Source organism: Xiphophorus couchianus, chromosome 4 (genome assembly GCF_001444195.1).
Source record: "Xiphophorus couchianus chromosome 4, X_couchianus-1.0, whole genome shotgun sequence".
In the NCBI taxonomy this organism is placed as follows: domain Eukaryota; kingdom Metazoa; phylum Chordata; class Actinopteri; order Cyprinodontiformes; family Poeciliidae; genus Xiphophorus; species Xiphophorus couchianus.
This window is the reverse complement of record NC_040231.1, coordinates 24,963,094-24,984,785: the sequence shown is the minus strand read 5'-3', so window position 1 is coordinate 24,984,785 and position 21,692 is coordinate 24,963,094. Positions and strand designations below refer to the sequence as shown.

The following is a 21,692-nucleotide window of genomic DNA, read 5'->3' as shown; positions in this document are numbered from 1 at the left end:
ATTTTTACCTGTGTTTACATGTTAAAAAAACACCCAATAAGAAACAAGTTAGTTGGATAAAGCGCTACATGTAAAGGGAATACGGTCAGAGGTAAATTATAACCGTGCATTGCCTGGCAGTGCTAAATTCACTTCCGCTTAAAGAGCGCGTTTGTTTAATGAGAGGAGCTGTTCTCTGCTGCCATCTAGTGGGCTAAAATCATCATTACAGCTCCTATTAAAAAACAAACAAACAAAAAAAAACTTCTCAGACACTTAAATATTCCTTGAGACCGGCAAAATTAATATTCCCGAAATATTAGGTTTCGGTTGTGTTATGGCAAACACGACCATGGGGGGAACTGCTTAGTTAAACATGTGAATGGAAAATTGACTGCGGATGTTTGCTAGAAAAAATGTGCACAAGTAATATGGATCACAAAAGTGGAAAAGGATGATGAAATAAATCCAATTCAAGAGGGGAGATTAAGAAGACAGCAGCTGGAGTCAGAGGTTCAAGGATCATCACACATGCACATCCAGAACACAGTCAAAAGTGTCTTACCTGGGCGGAGGAGAAAAGACCCGGCTATATTTAACACGTTATTTTCAGACGAAAGCATAATTTTCATTCTGCTTACAAATAAAAGTCTCAGTCTGAAGGAGCTGCTTGAGGTCCAGCGTTGACTTTCCATACAATGTGATTATTGGGGGTGATCCGCTGGTGTTGGTCCACTGGGTCTATAAACTACAGAGTTAGTGCAGTTCTTTGGTCTAAAGTATGCAACACTGTCATTTTCTGCAAACTGAATTTTGGGTTTTCATTACATGTACGCTTAAAATATATCAATCTGTGTTTAATGAAACTATAACATGAGCTACTTCTCTCAGAACGAATAACTGAAAAAAGATTTTTGATGATTTAACTTCTATTATTGACAAACACCGTAAATTATTCAACAATAAGAGAAAAATCTCACCAAACCAGTGATTATGTTGCTTTTATTATCAACTCTACAAACCCTAGAATTTCAAACAAAACTAGTGCATAGAAGGCCTTTACAAAAAAAATTATATATATCAAGGAGATTTGGAAGTGACGTTTACAGTTTGGTACATTTTACCATCTATTATCATAGTACACAACCCGCAATCAGAATTGGTGCAGGAAAGAAAAAAAGATTTACACAGCATACTTCTTTTGTTCCATTCAACACTAACGGGGCTGACGGCCCAAATTACAACGAATATTAAACAACACTTTAACAAAACACAGCAGATGCAGAAGTTCTCCTAGATTATTATCTGTCAAAGAGTCAGAGGATGATTTGTTCTGCTTTACAAAAATGCGCAACGTCAGAAGTCAAACAGCATTTTGATGACGTAGTTCAGGTCTTTGGTTTATGGTGTCCTTGGCTAAATCAGACAGGAACAACCGAAATCAAGGTTCTGCAAGCTTTTAACTATTTCTATTTACTATCCACCACATTAAGTGTTTTATTAAGGAAACCATTTTCCAAAGTGCGCCGCAGATTTAAGGAGGTCTGAACTGAACGGAGGACAACTTTTCCAATCACCTCGGTGAATACTGTTTTATATTTAAACTTCCTGGTCTGTTCAAAATGGTTTCTCCTGCTGGAGAAGCAGTAAATTCAGAAGGGAGTGTAAATATTTTCCACAAAATACCATAGAAATTAGGCTTTTTAGTAAATGTAGAAAGGCCAAAACATGAATCCATACTGATAAACCGCTGTAAAAGTATTAAGATAAACCTACGTTTCATTGCAGCACAATGATGTAGTTTTTTTATTTTTTGACAAATCCAACCTTTCAGTAATGCACTGATATATTAAGAAATAAAAAACACCATTCTCCTAAATGTTGGCACCCCAAACAAATTTTATAACAGAAATCTCCCTGAGGAATTTACTTTTCATTTTCTTCTAGGTTTTTGAGAATATGAAGGGACTTTCACTTAAGAATCCATAAATGTCTCTAAAAAAAAAAAAGGGGGGAAATTTAGAGAACAGGCTATTCAAGCCAGGCATATGAGTGTTTATATCGATACGTCATACAACTAAAGCAAATAGATGCACAGCTAAATCTGCCCGAACACTCAGAGTGAGTCTTAATGAGCCGGAAACTGTAACAAACAAGGCCGAACAAGAGGAAGTCGGCCGCAACACGTTTAAAATGGAAATGACGAGGAAAGTAAAATCAAAACTCTCAAGAGCACACTTTTAGAGAACCGCAGCTTAAAGTGGCACGACGTTGTCACCAGGTTACCATGAGAACAACTTAATTTATGCGCATATATGGTGTGTATATAGTCTAGATAAATTTGGAAATAAAAGCCCTCCATTGCAAAACTGACTCTAAGCAGGATGCAGAGGAGCTTCTCCAAGTTCCTCCACAGTTTTTCACAAGATCTGTATTGAAACGTATTGAAACCACGCGCTGCCTGTCCGATTATCCAATGAGCACTTTGGAAAATGGTTACAGGTTTGTGTCATTGATCGGAGATATGTAGTAAACAGAGTAAGACATGCAAGCCCCATAGAGCGGTTCTTTAACGTCGTCGGGTTCTCTACGTTCTTTTAGCCGGTTTGGCGATAAGCTGCCTCTCCCTCTCCAGCTCCCGCTCACGCTGCTGCTCCCTCTCCAGCAGCTCCTTCTGCTTCTGCTGCTGCAGCTTCAGGGCTCTTTTCTGAAATCCAACAACACCAAACACTTACCCAACATGCCATCAACGCCCTTTTAGATCTCGTTTCGCTGCGACAGGTACCTTTAGTTTAGTTGTCTTTTCATGAAGCATGATCATCTCTTTTCTTATGTTCACCAGCTTGTTCTGGTAAATTTTGGCTTCTGTAAACTGAAGAAGACAGACCGGGTTAGTCCTATGATCCACGGAGTCCAGAAAAAGATCAAAGCGAGAGTAACGCAGGCGAGAATATTTTTTTGAAGTTTAAACACACCAGCGAGTTGAGGTCCAGCAAGGTGTTGCACTCTCTGAACTTGGTGACTTCTTGATCCAGTGTGTCCAACAGTATCAGCTGATTTTGTCTGGTTGGAAATAGAAAACAAACACAGAATCGTTTAGAAATGTAACCTTCAGAGGAGAAGCAAGAGAAGTTTGTCATTAAAGTTGGCAGAAGCATAAAAAAGTGACCAGATGTGCCAAATTTTGATAACTGGATGAGAGCTAGTGAGAGTGTTCAGTAGGGTGAGATTAAAATAGAAATAGACTTCTATGACTGCCAAGCAACTTAAGGAGGTCACAAAAAAAAAGATAAATTGAAATTAGCCGCTGCACTGTACAGAAAATAGGGTACGACGAAACGAGGACAAGTTCACTGAACCCAAACCATGAGGTTCTTTTAGAGGGAAATGAAAAGCATGGTGTAAGAGGTGTCATGGTTTGGGAATGCTTTAGCAGGAAGTGTTCAGCTAACTATTATAGACTCTACCATGCACATGTCGTGTTTCAGAGGGCGATAAGAACTAAGTGTGAAACCATCTATTAACAGCTAAAGCTGAAAAAGCCCCAAGGAACAAGAAATGGCTGAAAACGAAGAAATGAAAATTTCTGGGTTGAGTCGAAAGCGGATTTACAGCAGATTGATCTCTCGGAAGTACTCAGTCTTTGTTTTTCTTCAGAAAAAATCTAGAGCAATACATAGAATAGAAAATCAACATGTTTTAATGTGACATATTATATTTATAGTTTCATCACTTTGCACAGAAACTAATAAGCACCAATAACAGAAAGCTGATCCACCCATGTGCCCTGTTGTTTATGTTTTGAATGACTCATGTTTGTTTCCTGTGAAACATGATATCTATGCAAATTGTCAATCAAGACAACTGAATGCTGTGCACATCAAAACATGTTTTGCATATTCTTGCTCTGTTTCACTGCAGCATTGACACATTTTTCTTTAGCTGTTCTTTCACATCTGTTCCCCTTTTGACTCCTCAGGCTAGCTTCTGTTTGGCTTCAATATCCAGAAGTCCACAGAAGGTCATTCGACACATTACCACAGTGCTTCATTGCTACAATTATCACTTTGGGGTCATTTTTTTCTTTTTTTTTACTCTTAACAATACAATTTTGATCCATCCTTTCTCATTTCTTCTGTGTGAACACGCTAGTCCATCTGACACCTGTTCAATTCGATTTCCTTCCAGGAATAAAAGCAGCAGAATCTTGCTGCGTCATGAAAACGGATTGTTTTTGCTCCTGATTTAGCTCACTTGCTTGCAATTTCTATTTAAAACAGACTGGATGGGCTCAAATGTATTGACGTGCGAGAACCAGAAGAGTCTACTGTGTCATGTAGCAGAAAAAAGTTGCAAAGCCAAAGGTACACCTTTTTTTTTTTTTGACAGCTTCAATCCCTGAATAAATGAAGACAGAATTTGAAAAGCGTTGTTTTAATTTACTCGGGTCGTCTTTGCCCGTTAGCTAAAAATGTTGGATGACTTAAACATATGTAAAGAAAAAAACAAACGAAATCTGTGAGGCGGCAAATACTTTTTCCTCTGCACTACGAACAGGAGCGCATACGTCGAAACACAGAAAATGCAGAGACGTACGTGAGCTCCTGCAGGGCTCGTTTAGAGTTCTGTAGATCTGGTAGGTAATGAGAGAGGAAACCCTCGGTGAGTTTGTCCACTGCTTTCTGATTCACGCAGACGTTCTCTGCAGGCGTGGAGCTTTGCAGATCCGCCGGCTGCTGCTGCTGCTGCGTTGCCCGGAGATCTGTCGAGCAAGGTCAGAGAGCTCAAACATCATCATAAAGACATATACTCATACAGACAGTTAGTGAGTTTTAGATGGTCACAATAGCCCTGACATTCTTACAATCTGAAAGGAATCATATTACTAATATTTTGTTTTAACAGGAGAATTTAACACATTTTTTATTAAATTAAATATTAGACTATGCAGTTGATGCTAAAGCAATTTTAAAACATTTATTTAGAGTTCTTCTTTTGGAAAAAAAAAAAAATTATTCAATAAGATTCCTTCTCTGTTATCCACCACAATTGAAACGTTTTCTACATGAGCGGCATATCCGTGACACAACAAAAGAGATCCATAACATAAATTCACAAGTGTTCTGAACGTGTGATCTGATAAAGTTGTCTTTGTCTGTTCTTTATCAAAAAGTGGAGAGGTGTTTTTTTATCTGCAATATAATGCATAAAACATTCCTTTATCACTTCCATATTTATAACCACAAACTCTATGACTTGTTGTACTACACCAACACAAAGTGGTGTATAACTAAAGCGGAAGGAAACGATACATAACGTTCTATATTTTTGACAAATTGACAATTGAAAAGCATGGCATGCATTATTATTATTGAGAATTCTTTACTCTGAACACATTAAATCAATTCTGCTTGCGTGTTTGATTTGATTTTAATATAAATCCAGCTGCCCTGTGGTAACTCTGGGGGACCTTCAGAGAGCCACAGCTCAGGTGGGAGATGCTGTTGACAGAGCAGCTGTTGGTGGTGAACTCAATTGGTCTGATCTTAATGGAAAATAGACAGAGAGGTAGTTTTTTGGTGAAAGAAAGTCCCAAGAATCCTTGTTCACAGTTTTGCCACAAGCTGTTAAGAGCAGAGAAACAAACATGTGGAAGGATGTGAAGAAAACTGAGTACTTTGAATACTTTTACAAAGCATTGCAATTCTATAGCCTCAATCAGATCAGTGCAAATCTATTACCTTCAAACTACATCAGGGTTAACTTAACGTTTATTTGCAAATGTCAGACGCTGAAATACAGGAAACTCAAATCTGAGCAGGGATTTGGGCAACAGAGGTATTAGTTTGTTCTGAAGCAGGTCTCTTGTAGTTGTAATCTTCCTTGGAATGTAGCTCAGCGTTTGCTTTAAACAAACTAAACACATGGAAACCTGACAAAATACCCGCCGTCTTCCTGAAGCTTTCCTCTCTACTCGTGCCAGCAAGCTGCTTTGTGCTTTTAAATAAAGCTGCAATTGTGTTTCACTGCGCGGAGGCACGCAGGCTTGGACCATCCAAAATGCTGTCTACATCGTTTTATACTGTGTGATTGTGAGCGTGAATAAAAATAGCAGTAGGAGTGTAACAGGTGAACCTTTTATGGATGCAAACTCAACTAAAAACCCACCTGTTTAGGATTGTATTTGAAACGTAATCAATTACAAATTTATTGATGTAACTTGACTTAATGTCGTGTTTTGATTGTTGATTCTATGTTGCATTGTGTTTCTGTGTTTGATATGATGTAAAGCACTTTGAAATGCCTTGCTGCTGAAATCTGCTATACAAATAAAATTTGATTGATTGATTGATTGACAATGGACAGACACAGATTGTGCAGAGACATGTTTTCACTGTTCATGTACCTGGAAGTTCATTCTGGGACGAAGGTCCTTCATCTTCCATCCCCTCTACCTCCATCTGCAGCTACTCGGTTGACCCGCCAACCGAGTAGCGTCGAGCGGTCGGATGCGACGCCTCTATCTGATGGAAATAAGTTAAGCGCCTGCATATGAGTCACAGAGGAATGCAGTGTCTCCTGACTGTGCAGAGGAAGAGCGGCTAGCTCATTGAGCTTCTTTAAATGGTAGGAACACGACAATCCTTGGTCATCACTGAACCAGAGGCTTCACTGAAAACTATCTTAGCCAGGGAGTTACCTGTTTGGGGTTCGGCTGGACAGCAGCTGTCGGTTCGGTTGGGTTGTGTGTTAGGCACTCAGTAAAAAACAAAGACAAATCCGGATATTTTCGATTTGTTGTAGCATGAGACAACATCATGTGACCGCTGCGTCATCACGTGATCACGTTCCGAAGGTGCCAACGCGACGGAGCCGGCTCCCTTTGCCGACTCGTTTACAGGAACGATTGGAACCGACACATGTGATGGGTCTTTCCTTTCTAATTAATTTTTTTCTTCTGAAAAGGTGTAACTAGCTTTGTATTTTTGGTAATAAAATCATCTGAAATCATTTCCTAAAATCAATTAAACCAAAAAATGTTCAAAATACCCATACAATCTTATTTGTGAATAATAATAATAATAATAATAATAATAATAATAATAATAATAGCTGTAGGTTTTCTACGCAATATGGAAGCAAATTTGTCCTAAATTGTTTCGGAAGTTGGAGAACTCTGAGCATCAGACTTGAAGTGTAAAAACACTTTCAGTGGCTTAAAAGTCTAGAAACGCGCTGTGTTGCAATTTTAAAGAAGCACAATCGAGAGGAAACTAACCTCAAATGGGGAATTCCACTCTGCACGATAACGATTATTTCCGGTGAATCTAGCCAATTGATATGGATCCCAGAAAAGAGCCGGAAATCCCACCACTATCATCAACCGAACAGAAGCAAAGTTCCCCGTGTTTCCTTGCGGAGCTAAGGTGGTGCCAGGGCTCTGGCGTTGTTTACTCAGTTACTGTCGTGACAGCGGAGTAAGTGGGTCCTGCTGAAAACTCTCTATCAGTAAGTATTTCTCGAGTGTTTGTTAACAAACTGTCACATTTTATAGAGCTGCCCTTCAGTCTGAAAGTGACAGGAAAGCTAACATCTGCTTGCTAGCTTGTCACTGTTTGGCCGGTGCTGCTTTTGTGAGGGCAGGTGAACTTTCTCTGCTCACGTGAAGGCGTTAAAGGCACAAAGAAGATTTTTAAAAAATATTTTTTTTATTGAAGTTTAGTAAACAGCGACTGCTTTTTTTTTTTTTTTAGTTTGTTTGTTTGAACTACTCAGTTGTACAAACATGAAACGCCTCTCTGTCTGTGTTTGACATCACTTTCCTTGTTGACAGGTCGGAGTAGACGTCCAGCTTTACCATCGCGCTCCATTATAAAGATGTGAATGATTGCCCAAGAGGACAGGGACTTAAACACAGAGCTATCGACACACTGAGCCCCGGTAATCACTTGACATGTCAGGAGGTAAGCTCTTCGGCAAGGTGCGGTCCGCCTTCAGGAGGGATCGCAGCGACTGGAGCCTGAGCGACTCGGCTCCCTTTGACTTCTCCGACGAGCTGGTGGAAGATGACGAGGCCCCCAAGTTCAACAAGCTGAAGGTGGTCGTCTCCGGAGAGATGTCCGACTACTCGGCCGGGGCTCCGTCCAACGGGGTGGCGGTGAGCACCGTGGTGGTCCCGCCTGGTGGTGGAGGAGATGAAGAAGAAGATGATGACTCCCTGCTGGACTCCTCGTCCACTCTGGGCAGCCCTGGTTTGAACATGGACCCATGTGACAACTGCAACAAGAAGAGGGAGAGGATCAGACACAGGAGGGTGATGAAGAGGCTCATCGTTGCAGCTGTATTGTACTTGCTGTTCATGACGGGGGAAATTATAGGTAAGAACCACAATGGGAAGGTGGCTTTCAATGTAAATGACTAAAAGATCCAAACATTATTATTATCTTTTTGTCTTTTTATACTTGAACAATTTCTGTATGCATGCTTAACCACCTCCTTTTTGTATGCAAATCCTTCAAGTTTATTTCTGTAACTAAACAAACTCTAGATATGAAAATGCACCCAGTTGAAAGTGAACTGCCTTAAGAGTAGCAGCTGGCCCCACTGTGAATCACATTCACCAGTGCTGCCCCAAGCCCTACCCCTCCCACTCATCCCTTAGTAGTTAAAATATCCCACTGTGAAACGAGACACTCCCTCGCGAAGCAGATGCATCATCTGTTCTCACTGTTTCCAATTACATAGACATAATATGACTTAATATGCCTGGACATGACATGTAAGCAGCCATCAACCCTTCAGCCGGCATCATGTGTGAGCTGTACATCATGTTATAATGTTATTCCCTCATCAAAAACATACCTGGTGTGTTGCCTTGATTCTTTCATGCATGTTTGAGAAATCCTTCCTCTGCAACTCAGCTCCTTCAGACTAGCCAGCAGCAATTAGCAAACACCTGGTGATGAAGCTGAGCTCATTAGACGAGCTCAGCTTCTCAGCGCAGCGCTGGTAGAAATGTTTAGCAATGTTTGCTAAATATTGCTAAACATTGCTAAAGGGCTAATATATATACAGTACAGACCAAAAGTTTGGACACACCTTTTAATCCAATGAGTTTCCTTTATTTTCATGACTATTGACATTGTAGATTCACACTGAAGGCATCAAAACTATGAATAACACATGTGGAAATATGCACTAAACAAAAAGTGTAAAACAACTGAAAATACCCCTTATATTCTAGTTTCTTCAAAGTAGCAACCTTTTGCTGTGATTACTGCTTTGCACACACTCTGCATTTTCTTGATGAGCTTCAAGAGGTCGTCACCTGAAATGGTTTTCACTTCATAGGTCAACCTGCCCTGTCAGGTTAATAAGTGGGATTTCTTGCCTTATAAATAGTCATGAAAATAAAGAAAACCCATTGAATTGGAAGGTGTGTCCAAACATTTGGTCTGTACTGTGTATATATATATATATATATATATATATATCACTTTTTTAACAACTGAAATTCACATAGTTATTTGGTTGTGCTATAAAATGGCACTGTGTGCCTGGAAAACACATAACACTGCCCCTTTAAATAATTGTGCCAAAGTAGAAGAGTTTTTCATACATGCTGGAAATATTCTGACTTCAAAGACCGTCAAGTTCATTCCATTTTTTTAACACTCAGTAATTCATTTTATTTTTGCCTAATGCACCAGCATACAAGAAGCTAGATATTTCAGTAGTTTTGCTCTTGTGATGATGCTTTTAAAATAGAGAAACAACGCTGTTATTCTTCCTATTTATTTATATTTTGGCTTCCTGGGAACTGGATACGATTGCACAAACTTTTAGTTGTAGCAGTTAAATGGTTGAAATGGAAAATGTTTGGCTCTAGTGCGTTTTCTAATGCCTGAATAATAAGCATACCAAAAGTATTATATTGGAACCCTTCAGTATTCACATAATGCTGGTTACTGTGCAAAAAAATATTGCTTTGTCTCCAAGTGTGTCCCTAAAACGTTTTAAATATCTAAAGAGTCCCCCATATTTTCCCCCTTGCCCACAGATGTCCTCTAAACCACAGGGCTGAGGGCAGAGATGCAGCAAGAAGAGAACATTATCTCCGTAACATTTATCTTGTTCTTCTTGCTCTCTGCTGAAATAATTTATATCAATCTGTTATGCAGTAATTATGACGGGGCTGCCTGGAGTTACTGGAGTTTTTTTTATTTATTACTGCTGGTCAAATGCTGATTTCTTCCTGGAAGACTAAACCATTAAAGGGATAAATCTCCCGTAAGCAACCTTTGAAATTAATCTAGTGTTTGTTTTCTTTTTCACCAGCTAATAAACTAGCTGTGAAAGCCGCCTTCAGTATCTTCATCAAACATTAACCTCTATGAAAGAAGAGCATACAGCTGTCTCATGCAGGAGTTCGAACTTTAATTTGTTGTTTAAATCAGATCTGAAATTGTCTCACCATGCAGTAGCGGCTTCTTTCCCACAGCTGTCACGCTTTTGAACGCCTCCTGACATAAAACATAATCTATAAGGACTGTACTCCCCTATCCTCTCATACAACAATAACACATGGACTATCCTCACACACACACACATCACGGACTGTTTTCTTCACACACACATACAACCTGTACATTTTATCTGCCATTATTTATCTTGTATTATATTATATACACACATTCTCTAACATTCTTGTATATTCTGTATAATCTGTGCATATAGCTCCCATATTTATATTTATACACAATATCTATATCTCTTTGCTATAACCCCTTATAGTCCATACATACATAGTCTTGTGCATCCGTAAATAAATATTTATATCTTGTAGAGCACTTCTGGATAGATGCAAACTACATCTCGTTGCTTGTACTTGTGACAGTGCAATGACAATAAAGTTGTATTCTATTCTATTCTAGTGGCAGTCTTGTTTTAACTTCAGTACAGAGTGTGTATTTGACGGGTCCCCATGCAGGAACTCCCTCCCTGTCCTCGCTCCATTTTTATACTTCCTTCAAATTTCCTTTTGTCCCGTTAGCTGTCCTTTGTTGTGTCCTTCTACTTTCCTTTCTGTCCTCAACACTTCAGTCCTAACCCCTTCTGACCTTATTTCCTTTCTTCCTCATCTTCTTTTACCTGTCCTTCTTTGCTCTTCTTCCTTCTTCTTGACCTTACTTCTTTTGTCCATTCTCCCTCTCGTTCTTTATGTTTCCTTTCCTTTCTATTGTGTCTTGTCTCTGTGTAAATCCTTTCTTTTATCCCCTACTGGCCACCACCTTCTTATTATCCTCCAGTGCTTCTTTACTAAATTCAACCTAACTAGCATTTAACAGTATCGCCAATGTTTCTCATTTGTTAGATTTAATCTATTCAGCATTATTTTATTAGTTTTTGCCCTATTTTCACTGTTTAGTGTGAAAATCTTTAAAATAATTCCCATTACACTGAACAGCACCAATCTCAGTTAGCTGGGATTTCCAAGTTTCAAGTTAGCATTTACAAATGATTTTTAGATGGCCAGTCGTAAGCATTTTTCACTCTAATTGCTCTCATTTTCCTCCATTTTTTCCCAGGTGGTTACGTGTCGAACAGTTTAGCAATAATGACTGATGCTGTGCACTTGCTAGCAGATGTGATTGGTATCTTGTTTTCTCTGCTGGCCCTGTGGCTCTCCACCAAGCCGCCCACCAAGAGATTCACCTTTGGACTACATCGCCTTGGTGAGTTGCAGAGGCAGCTAAGCTGCTCTGCTTTGGTTTGTTTTTTTTTGTTTTTTTCTGTCACTTTCGCTTTGTAGCTGTTCCCGCTGTGGCATTTCATGTTGCTTTTCCTGCTGAGTAATCATTTGGAGAAGTGTATTTACAAGTGTGCTCAAAGGAGATAAGAATCCAATCCCTTTTATTGCATCTATATGGAGGCCAACACACTGGCTGAATGATTGGGGCTGTATAAACACTATCAAGATTTTATTAATATTGGGAAATAGGCTTGTTGCGATAAACGGTAAATCAATTAATCATACCATAAATTAAAACTATCCACGTCATTTTAATTATCGGCATTATCGTCTCTTCCGGCCTTTTTCTCTTTCTGTTGATGACACTGAATGAAAAAAGGCTCAACTCCGATGCTCTCCACTGACCCTCCTTCCTCATTTCCTTAGTGTAAAGCCCAGCGCACACTACACGATCTTAGAGTTGTCGGCCGATTGTCGGCCCATTTTCAAAACTTGACAGACCACATATTAGCCGACAGAAATCCTAGGTATTACGGTTCGATCGGGTTCGGTCCTGCCATGTGGTGTCCAACAATGGGCACAAAATAATGGCTGCAAGTCCAGTGAACTAATTTTAAAACCAGGCATTAATCAATGCTTTACTACAATCTACCTGCAATGCATGTGGCTAGTGTCAGCGTAAAGTCCTGACTGAATGAAAATCATTAGAACCTATTTACGTCACGTTAACGAAGAACAGCTGAAAAGTTACCGGGTTTATCAACTGCAGTAGCGATTTCGCTCCAACTCCTCCTCTTGTCATTTCTATATTCTTTGCATGTTGAATAAACATTAATGTTGTTTCCACATATCATCTCCAATGTCCGCTGGACTTCGGGTTGCGCTGTGTCAGCTGTTTGGGATTCCCCTCCGTAATTTCCCCTCAGAAAACAAGGAGGAGAATCCACGCTTTCTGATTGGCTGCCTGTCACATTCAACAGGCTGCGTTAAGATCCCAGTCGGGGAAAATCCCTGATTTAGATCGGAGCGGCAACGACGATCTACCGTAACACACCACACAATCTTAGAAAGACCAACGATCGAAGATTGTCTTAAGGGGAAAAATAGGGGCAAAAAATCGTGTAGTGTGAACTATTGCATCAGGTAGTGGATGTGCCCATCTTCTCTATTTAAATCTAATTATTACTGAAGGGCAACATAATATACAGACTTCATAATCTTTTGGTTGAATGCAGTATTTATTTCCACTTTTACTTTATGTTAAGTTTTTTTTTTTCAAGTGAGTTTTTTGTTAATGGAGACTGAGAATCCATTTTATTTTTGGTTTTGGTTGTTTTGTTTATTTTGTTTATCAGTCCCGGTGTCAAGTGTTCTTTTGAAAATAAAGTGCATCTAACTTTGGCAGGAAATCGCATGGATTATTACGTCATTTACATTAAATCAGTGTAAAAAGGTCTTCAAACAATATTATCGTTTATCGCAATAATTTTTGAGACAATTAATCATTGAGCAAAATTTGCTATCGTGACAGGCCTATTGGGAAAATAGTTATAAAAATTCATTTCTCACACGAACTCATAATCATAGCCTCCTAATTTCAATCGTCAGCAGTAAAATAAATTCTTAAAGGCACAAAAACATTTTAAAATGAGAGAAAATGCTTCAGAAACCTCTTTGAAAGAGTTGCCTTTATATTTATGCCTTTGTTAACACAGTCAATACGATTTAAACAAAACAGGAAAATGAAACCAGCAGCTACAAATGAAGAAGCTGCTGAAGATAAAAGAGTCCAACTTGATTTTCTGTCTGCCTCTGATTAAACTGGATCTTAGTTCATTACATCGCTTCTTCATTTTAGAACTCGGTTCTTGCAGAAAAAAAAATAAAAAAAAATTATAAGGCACTTATTGTTTTTGCATCAGATATATCTTTTTAATGTTTTAGTAATTTAAAACACGATTATTTCTTTAGAAGTATTGTAAAGGTGAGATTTTTTTATGTGTTTCACATTACTACACCATAATTAATTTTATTTTTTATTTTTTTTGTGGTACAACAGCTGTTTTCTGTTTAATTTCCTCGAAGGAAAAAATAAAAATGACGAGACATGTGAGAAAAACATGGAAAAATTCAGAAAAAATTTATACATTTTTAGAAAATTATTAATATTATTAAACGCACAAATTAAGCTGGATGGTACAGCTGGATGGTACAGTTGCAAATCAAAAGTCTTTGTGTGAGATTGAGTTGCAAGAGAAAGTTGCAACTGGATTTCTGCTTTTTTTTTTTTTTTTTTTACCCGTTACTGTAACATTGTTAAAAGACAAGTGTAATATGGTTTTAGTAAGCGTGTGTCTCTGAGCTGACGTCTGATTGTGTGTGGTTGTTGTAGAGGTGGTGTCGGCGGTCCTCAGTGTGCTGCTCATCTACATCCTGACGGGCTTCCTGCTGTACGAGGCCGTCCTGAGGACTGTGCATCAGGACTTTGACATAGACGGGGATGTCATGCTCATCACTGCAGCTGTAGGGGTGGCGGTTAATCTTATGTAAGCATGGCCATTTTTACAAAAAAAAAAAAAGAAACCTATAAGATACAGAAAAAATGTGTAAGTTCAGTCCAAAGTGCTGCTGCCTTTTACTGCACAGACTTCAGGTGTTGATCTGTAAGTTAATGTTACCTGAAGTCAACAGGATCGACTGCGGCGCTTTAGTGATTTGGTCAGATGTGTGATTTAATGTCTTTTTATCTTTTCAGAATGGGTTTTCTGTTAAACCAAGGCGGCCATCTCCACTCTCATGGTCACGGTCATGGTCACAGTCATGGTCACGGTCATGGTCACGGTCATGGCCATGATCATGGTCATGGTCATTCCCACGGTCCGGCTGCTCCCTCAGGTTCACACTCGGCCGGGTCGGGTCAGCAGAGGCCCAGCGGCAGCCTCGCCGTTAGAGCGGCCTTCATCCACGCTTTGGGAGATCTCCTCCAGAGCGTCGGCGTGCTCATAGCTGCTTATGTCGTCCGCTTCAAGGTAAAATCACCAGTTCCAATATTCCTCCTGAAGTCATAGTTCAGATAATGTAAAATCTTTTGCAGATTTTTTTCACTTTTTTTCTTATAGCAAAGTTAGGGTAACAGTACTGAGCACACAGAAATTAGCCTGTTTTCAACATTATGGTGCAATCCATCTTTCATGAAGCAACAGCGCGTTGCCCTAGTTTGTAGCCTCTTTGTTAATCCATCTGTCCCTGTTTACATATTGCTCAAACAGCATTCAAGCAGCGTTGTGGTTGATGAACCCAAAACCAAACAAGTCATAACACGCCTGCATGCATCTTCCTGCTTTTATTGTAAACTAAAACAGGTTTTAGTGCATTAGTTTAATTAAGCACGATTCATGCACAGAGCAAATGTGAAATGTGACGGCCTAACCTCCACATGAATGTAACTCCTCGTATCAGTCTTCCTTTTCGCTCTCCTCCCATGTACTGTTCAACAAAGGCAACTAGTGCCAAAAAAAATCTTTACCCTCATGTTATGTTTATTTCTGAGGAACATCAATAATGTTTCCGGATCAATTTGACCCGTCGAATGTTGTTCAGAAACCAAAAAGGATTCTTCAAAACATTTTTGTATCTGATTATTAACTCCAATACTGACCATTTCAGTCAATATTTGTGCACTGGTGTTTTTTTTATTTCTCACAGATAAAGGATCAACGATGACAATTTACTCGTTTTTTTTCTAAAAAAAACAAAAAACTTTACATTTTTTATGTCCACTGAAAAAAACCTACACACAAAAAGCAATGATTATCTTGAAATTGATATATATATATAATTTTTAAAAATAAATTTTCTTTTATATTCAATTTTGAATTTTTTTTCAAGGAGTGATCTCTATATTTGAACTGGAGACACCTGTTCTGTTCTCGGTCAAATTGACCTGCTGATTAAAAATCAAGACCAATGAGTCATGAAGATTTGTATTGAAAGTAAACTTTATTCAACTACTGTTTTTGAACCAGAAATGAATCAAACAACAAAATAAGATATCAGGAACATAAACACAGTGCATGTATGTTTGTGTATCTTCACAGCCCACAAATAATGTCACCGTGTTGTGATAGTAAACACCACGCAATGAATAAAATCAGAAATGCCACAAAAATTAATAGATGTAAATGACCTAGATGCTTTAGTTTTGTCATCTCCACGGCATATGAGGGACACATTTCATTTGTGAAATGTGCAAATGAACTTTGCACATTTCACACAAGTCATGCTCGTCATCAGATGGCTTGTAAACCTAAAGAATAAAATAGCTAAAATAATTTTGATGCTACTGTGTAAAATGAACCATTTTCATTTTATATGTAGATTATACTTATTAAGACAAAAAGAAAAAGTTTCACGCAGAAAAAAACCTTTCAACTATTTTTAAAACATTTTGAACTTTAAAATGGGTCAGTTTGGCCTGTATCATTACATGAGGGTTGAAAAACAACATGGAGCTTTATAGTGTTTTATAGAGTAATATATAAATATGACTATAAAACAACGTTCAATAAAACAGCTATTATTAGAAATGACTAAGGGTAAGTAACAAATGTTTCTCGGAATAATAATAAAACAGACATTCAAGTCACAAAAGGCCTTTGCACTGCTTTTGCTGCTCTACATAATAGATATAATAATTTAATATTTATATTTGATACAAATAATAATTAGATTTTTGATGCCATGTTTTAAACTCAAGCAGTCAAAACCTTGTTCTGAACTATGAAAAAATATTAAAAAGTTAATACTTTGACGTAAAACATCTTTAAAACATGTCTCTTTGTTTCTGAAAAACAAAATATTCAGTTTGATGTTCAGCCTAGGCATTTTTTTATGTTGAACCCTCCATAAATTTGAATTTGACATTCCTAGTAAATGAATAAATATAAGGTTTTTATAACATCCTCTGCCAGGTATTTTATCACAGAAAAGTTTACATCGGTGTATCAGGAAAACGGATTTTCACACCAAGTAAAGGTTTCTTCAATAATCAGTTTGAAGCCTGTTGTATTACCGGCAAGCTAAGTCCAAGAGTTGCATGGCACTTGTCAAAAAACATGTAACACATAAGCTTTGAAGTTCTTAGATCGTTTTATGGTCATTTGTGTAGGCCTTGAATTTACGCCAGTCCTAAAAACCTCTTAAAGTCCTAAATGCCACTCATTCAAACTTGCAGAAATGTCAGTTTCTCAGAAAATTGAGTGGATTTAATTTGCTATTCTCCATAATCATCAAAATTAACAGATACCAGCGGTACAACTATATCACTGTATGTTAAGGAAGTTTTTCTTAAATTAATAAATTATTTAAATTCAGTTTTTGATGACATTCTTGCTGAGCTTTACCTGCATGTAAAGATTGCTAACAGCGAGTTGCAAAACAACTGATTTTACTCAACGCAAATGTCTTGACTTCACAGCCGGAGCTGAAGCTGGCAGACCCCATCTGCACCTACATTTTCTCAGTTCTGGTCCTCTTCACCACAGTCCGCATCATTCGAGACACAATAGTCATTGTACTGGAAGGTCAGTCCAGGTTCATTTTCCCCGAGCTTACTTTGGTTAGCTTTTATGAATATGTTACAGCGGGAGCTCTGGTGACCATTTTCCCGTCCTCCAGGTGTTCCCAGACATTTGGACACTCAGCGAATCAAAGAGGACCTCCTGAAGCTGGAGGACGTCCAGTCTGTCGACGAGCTGAATGTCTGGGCTTTGACGGCTGACAAGACCGCAGCGCTGGTGCACTTGCAGCTCAGTGAGTATCTGCAATAAAGATGGGATGAAATGGAAAGATTTCAGACAATTCAGCTCCAGTTTAACATACGTTACTTTTCAGCATGCCAGATCAAAGTCCTTTGTTTAAATTGAAAACGTAACCTAGAATGGAAAGATCTCCTCAGCACATGTACTGAGTATAATCAGAATCTGATGTAAATTTATTAACATTTTTCCTTCATCGGCTTGATGTAGATTGGTTGCTGATTTGGCAGTAGATGAAGTGTCAGTGACCTGAAAGGACAAAAGGCTTTGTGCCATGTGTCAGTGTGGCCTCTGGAGTTTGTTCTTATCTTTGGCCTTTGGTTTAATAACTACGTATGTTTAGACTTTACAACAGGAATGGTGCTTAGTGTGCTGATACATGCTGTTATCAGATGTAACACTTTAGAACAGTGTTTCCCAGCCCTGGTCCTCAAGGCACACTGTCCTACATGTTTTAGAGGTTTCCCTGCTTTAGTGTAACTGATTGCAGTTCAACAAACGCCTGTTAATCAGTCATCAATTGAAATCAGCTGGACGGAAGCAAGGAAGTACCTAGAACATGCAGGGCAGTGAGCCTTGAGGACCAGGGTTGGGAAACACTGCTTTAGAAAACCCTGTAAACTTCAGGCATTAACAGACCATCTGATGTTCCTTATTTCATGTCATGAAAAGTCCCTCCACTGTCTCATCCAACAACGAGCAGGTTCATGGATGAAAGACACGTACTCTCCAACACTTAAAGCGCTTTACAATTTGCATTTGAATGTATTTTAGATGAACACTTCATAGTTTTCCCATTAGCTGCAGATTGGACGGCAGAGGGCGCTGTTCCTTCATCTCTGTACCAACTCACTGGCTGCCTTATTCATAATTTTGTTTCTATTGACAAAACTTGACTGGTTTGACTGGTGATGGTGTGAAAACTTTTATTGTACGCAGCTGCAAGTGCACATATATGTGTATGCTGTGGATATTAAAGCACACACAAAGTGGTGAAGAAAATATTCGAAGCATTAATGACTTTGGCCATTATAGTAAATGAGTTGCTGTACCAAAGCCAATCCTTTTGGATCTGTGTGTACGGCTGTGGATGGTCTTGTGTTCCCTCACTTCCACTCTGGTTAAGATGTACAGTCTTGTGAAAATATATTCCCCCCTAATAAATATGTTTGATGCTCTATTATATTCTCAAATCTTTCAAGTGTGACAGAAATTTGAAAACCTTTGGAGTTTGGGGAAATTTTTATGACACTGTATAAAAGAAAATTAATTTGGATTCACAACATTTCATACATCTGGATTTGTCTGTGTTCACTTTGTTCTCGATTTAAGTACAAGCTGCTTTTGACTTGGAAACACACTCAGGTCTTTGTACATGAGGTACTTGGGAACATAACCATTCATAATCCTCTAGTCTTGCTTTGGTAGATCCTGATTCAACTTTAAAGTAATTTAGTTTTCCACTATTATCCTTAAAAAAAAAGACACTAAATGCTCTATTTCTCCCATCGTGCAGCAGAACGTTTTTAGCCCCGTCTTGCTTACTCAAGTAGATGTCAGCCTTATGAAGGAGTGAAAATGATTCTTGTTGTACAGACGGCACATGCTGGATCGACCAGAATGAAACTTTAACAAGAACAGGCTTTTGGTTTGTTCCAGCTTATCTCTCTGTGCAACATTATTGTACAACAACTGACTCATCAGAATACCTCCGGTGGTAACAGTTGTTTTTGTTGCGAAGGTATTCGGTGGAGTCAGCTATTGTTAGATATGTTGTTTAGGAGGGAAATCTTTTATATGTTAAAACAAACTGTGGCATGACTATTCTTGTCATTTGGTCTGGATAAGCTAGAAATAAAGTGAGGGAATGAATCTGTGTGAGACTCCTTATACTCTGTTCTCAAAAATGAAACTATAATTAGCTTGGAATGCAACGTTGACTTATCTAACCTCTTGGACTCTAAAGATTTTCACTTACCATGGTAATCTAGTATGAGATATTTTTCTCTGCAGAAGACTGACTATTTTAAAATCCCTTTCTTGAAACATAAAATCCACATCTGAGCTAACTGTGATCATATACACCCCTGTGTTCACAGCTCCCTCTAGTGCCAACAACTGGGAAGACGTCCAGGCGAAGGCACGCCACCTGCTGCTTCACACCTACGGCCTCACCAGATGCACGGTGCAGGTCCAGAGTCACAGACAGAGGACAGTACGGAACTGTGCACAGTGTCAGCAGCCCAGCGTCTGAGAGTCTCTGTTTCATTGACATACGCGGTCCGTTCCAGTGGAGACAGGGATGAGCGCACACGGAGGGGCTGGGATGACTTGGCGCTGCTCGGTGCCATTGCAAGAGCTGAAGTATAAAGACAAGGACTGGGAAAAATGGCGGTGCCTAAGTGCAGTCAGTGGAATGACAACGGATGCACATTTCTAATTGGAGGAGAACTGCAGCCTCTGGGGGACCTAATGCCCTATGCTTGCATTGCTCTCATTGGGTGGAAAATGATCTCTTATGCTGAGAATAATCTGAAAACTTGACCTTAATTCACCATTAAAGCCTACTGCAACGGGTGATTTTTATTTGTATTAAAGTATTTTGCTTTGTTTTCAAATGATGTTTGGTTATTAAAAGGTGTTTCTTTATTCTAATGTGTTGAAGCTGGATGCTATGATTTTAATGTAATAGAGTGGAAATCAGCAATTTTGATTTGATTTTGGAATCACTGCATGCAAGCTAAACCTTTTCATGGGTTATGAGACTTGTGTATCAGCCCCTCACTTTTTTATCATTTCTATTTTGTCAACATTACACCTCATCAAATGTGTCCACCTGAAGTCTGTTACCAGGCAGATTTCTCTCTGTAAAGAAAATCAATGGTGAATATTCCAAATATTTCAAAAGTAACATCATGGTTGCTCCACTTGCATAACGTAATAATTTACTGACTATACAGTATTAAGAGTGCTAATGATCAATAAGACTGATATCATTGACAGACAGCATGAGGATATAAGTGCAGATCAGTTTTAGTGTTCAGAGCAAAAGCAATGACATGCGCTGAATTTGTTATTAATGGCGTTTTCTGAAGAGTTGAGACGATGTAAGAGGGGGAAACCTAAATCTCCACTCCCCCCAAAAATAGTATGAAAACCTGGACCACAGTTTTGGTTTAATAAAGTTTTCAGTTGTGTTTGTTGTACTGTGTTATAATAAAGTAAAGCAGCAGCTAAGTGTTTCAGAATGTCAAATCTAACAGAATCAGCTTCATTGTCCAGGTTTGTGCACTCAAGCAAGGGAGTTGACTCTACACACTCTCTTAACATCTACACATTTAATATGTGTATTTATATACAGAGAGGCAGAGGACACAAAAAATTAAAAATGAAATGATCTATATCCATCAGTGACAGCCAGTTTATGCAAACGGTATTGTGTGGCTGAAGTGTGAACAGATAGTGTCCTGTATGTGTGGGGTCTGCAGAGATGACACCCAAGCCTGAGAAAGGCCGGACCTGTAGGAATAAGAAATTATGTATATAGAACCTGTTTGACAACATGAAGTAGGTTCAAATATCTCAATAAGCTACACATCAGACCTCAGACTAAACTTATTGAGGAACACATAAACTAGAAAGTCATTATCAATCTAGAAAGTGATACAAAGCAAGAAAATAGCAATGAGAGCTATTATCCCTAAATAAATAAAATGTATTAGAGTGGGAAGGTCACCATGTGCCTTGGTAATGTAATGTAATAAGTAATGTAAAAGATTTGTAAAGCTGCTAATAGAAAATTTAATTGAATATTGTTAACTGTAAACGTTCAGACCTGACCTGGTGGGCCGGTCTGTTAGTCAAACCTCTCACTGCAGAGCAGAAGAGGACAGAGGCTGATTTTAAACCTTTGCTGACGAAGATAAGATCAGTGGATGAGATGGGCTTCATGTGTAAGTATCAGCCAATCACAATCCCCCAAAATTAAGGAAATTGGCGCCCAGAAATCAACTAGTTGATAAATCAGTTGGCCAATAAATGTATCCCAGCACTGGAGAGGAAACAACTGACACGGGTGGTGAGAACAGCACAAGGCATTGTGGGATGCCCCCTCCCAGACCTGGACTCCATTTACACAGACCGGG

At 38.8% G+C, this 21,692-nt stretch overlaps 2 protein-coding genes across 2 annotated transcripts; one reads left to right on the top strand and one right to left on the bottom strand.

Moving 5' to 3' along the window:
- Positions 1-964: 964 nt before the first annotated feature.
- bloc1s6 (biogenesis of lysosomal organelles complex-1, subunit 6, pallidin) lies at positions 965-6,819 on the bottom strand. Its single transcript, XM_028015621.1, has 6 exons — positions 6,680-6,819; positions 6,386-6,503; positions 4,576-4,741; positions 2,955-3,042; positions 2,765-2,851; positions 965-2,686 (listed from the first exon to the last, which is right to left on the bottom strand). Exons 2-6 carry the CDS (start codon positions 6,438-6,440, stop codon positions 2,567-2,569), a joined length of 516 nt encoding a protein of 171 aa, XP_027871422.1. The 5' UTR covers positions 6,441-6,503; positions 6,680-6,819; the 3' UTR covers positions 965-2,566.
- Positions 6,820-7,333: 514 nt separating this feature from the next.
- On the top strand, positions 7,334-20,781 carry slc30a4 (solute carrier family 30 member 4). The gene is made up of 8 exons (XM_028015785.1): positions 7,334-7,488; positions 7,814-8,357; positions 11,568-11,714; positions 14,124-14,277; positions 14,487-14,760; positions 17,208-17,313; positions 17,408-17,542; positions 19,647-20,781. The coding sequence occupies exons 2-8, from the start codon at positions 7,934-7,936 to the stop codon at positions 19,799-19,801; spliced, it is 1,395 nt and encodes a 464-aa protein (XP_027871586.1). The 5' UTR covers positions 7,334-7,488; positions 7,814-7,933; the 3' UTR covers positions 19,802-20,781.
- The last annotated feature ends 911 nt before the right edge of the window (positions 20,782-21,692 follow it).

Excerpts from the sequence above, each read along its gene's own strand:
- bloc1s6 (XM_028015621.1), bottom strand. The coding sequence starts at position 6,440 with ATGGAGGTAGAGGGGATGGAAGATGAAGGACCTTCGTCCCAGAATGAA. Across the intron at positions 3,043-4,575 it reads CGAGCCCTGCAGGAGCTCAC|ACAAAATCAGCTGATACTGT; the intron begins GTACGTCTCTGC and ends ATTTCCAACCAG. Across the intron at positions 2,687-2,764 it reads AAAAGACAACTAAACTAAAG|AAAAGAGCCCTGAAGCTGCA; the intron begins GTACCTGTCGCA and ends GTTGGATTTCAG.
- slc30a4 (XM_028015785.1), top strand. The coding sequence starts at position 7,934 with ATGTCAGGAGGTAAGCTCTTCGGCAAGGTGCGGTCCGCCTTCAGGAGG. Across the intron at positions 8,358-11,567 it reads CATGACGGGGGAAATTATAG|GTGGTTACGTGTCGAACAGT; the intron begins GTAAGAACCACA and ends ATTTTTTCCCAG. Across the intron at positions 11,715-14,123 it reads CTTTGGACTACATCGCCTTG|AGGTGGTGTCGGCGGTCCTC; the intron begins GTGAGTTGCAGA and ends TGGTTGTTGTAG.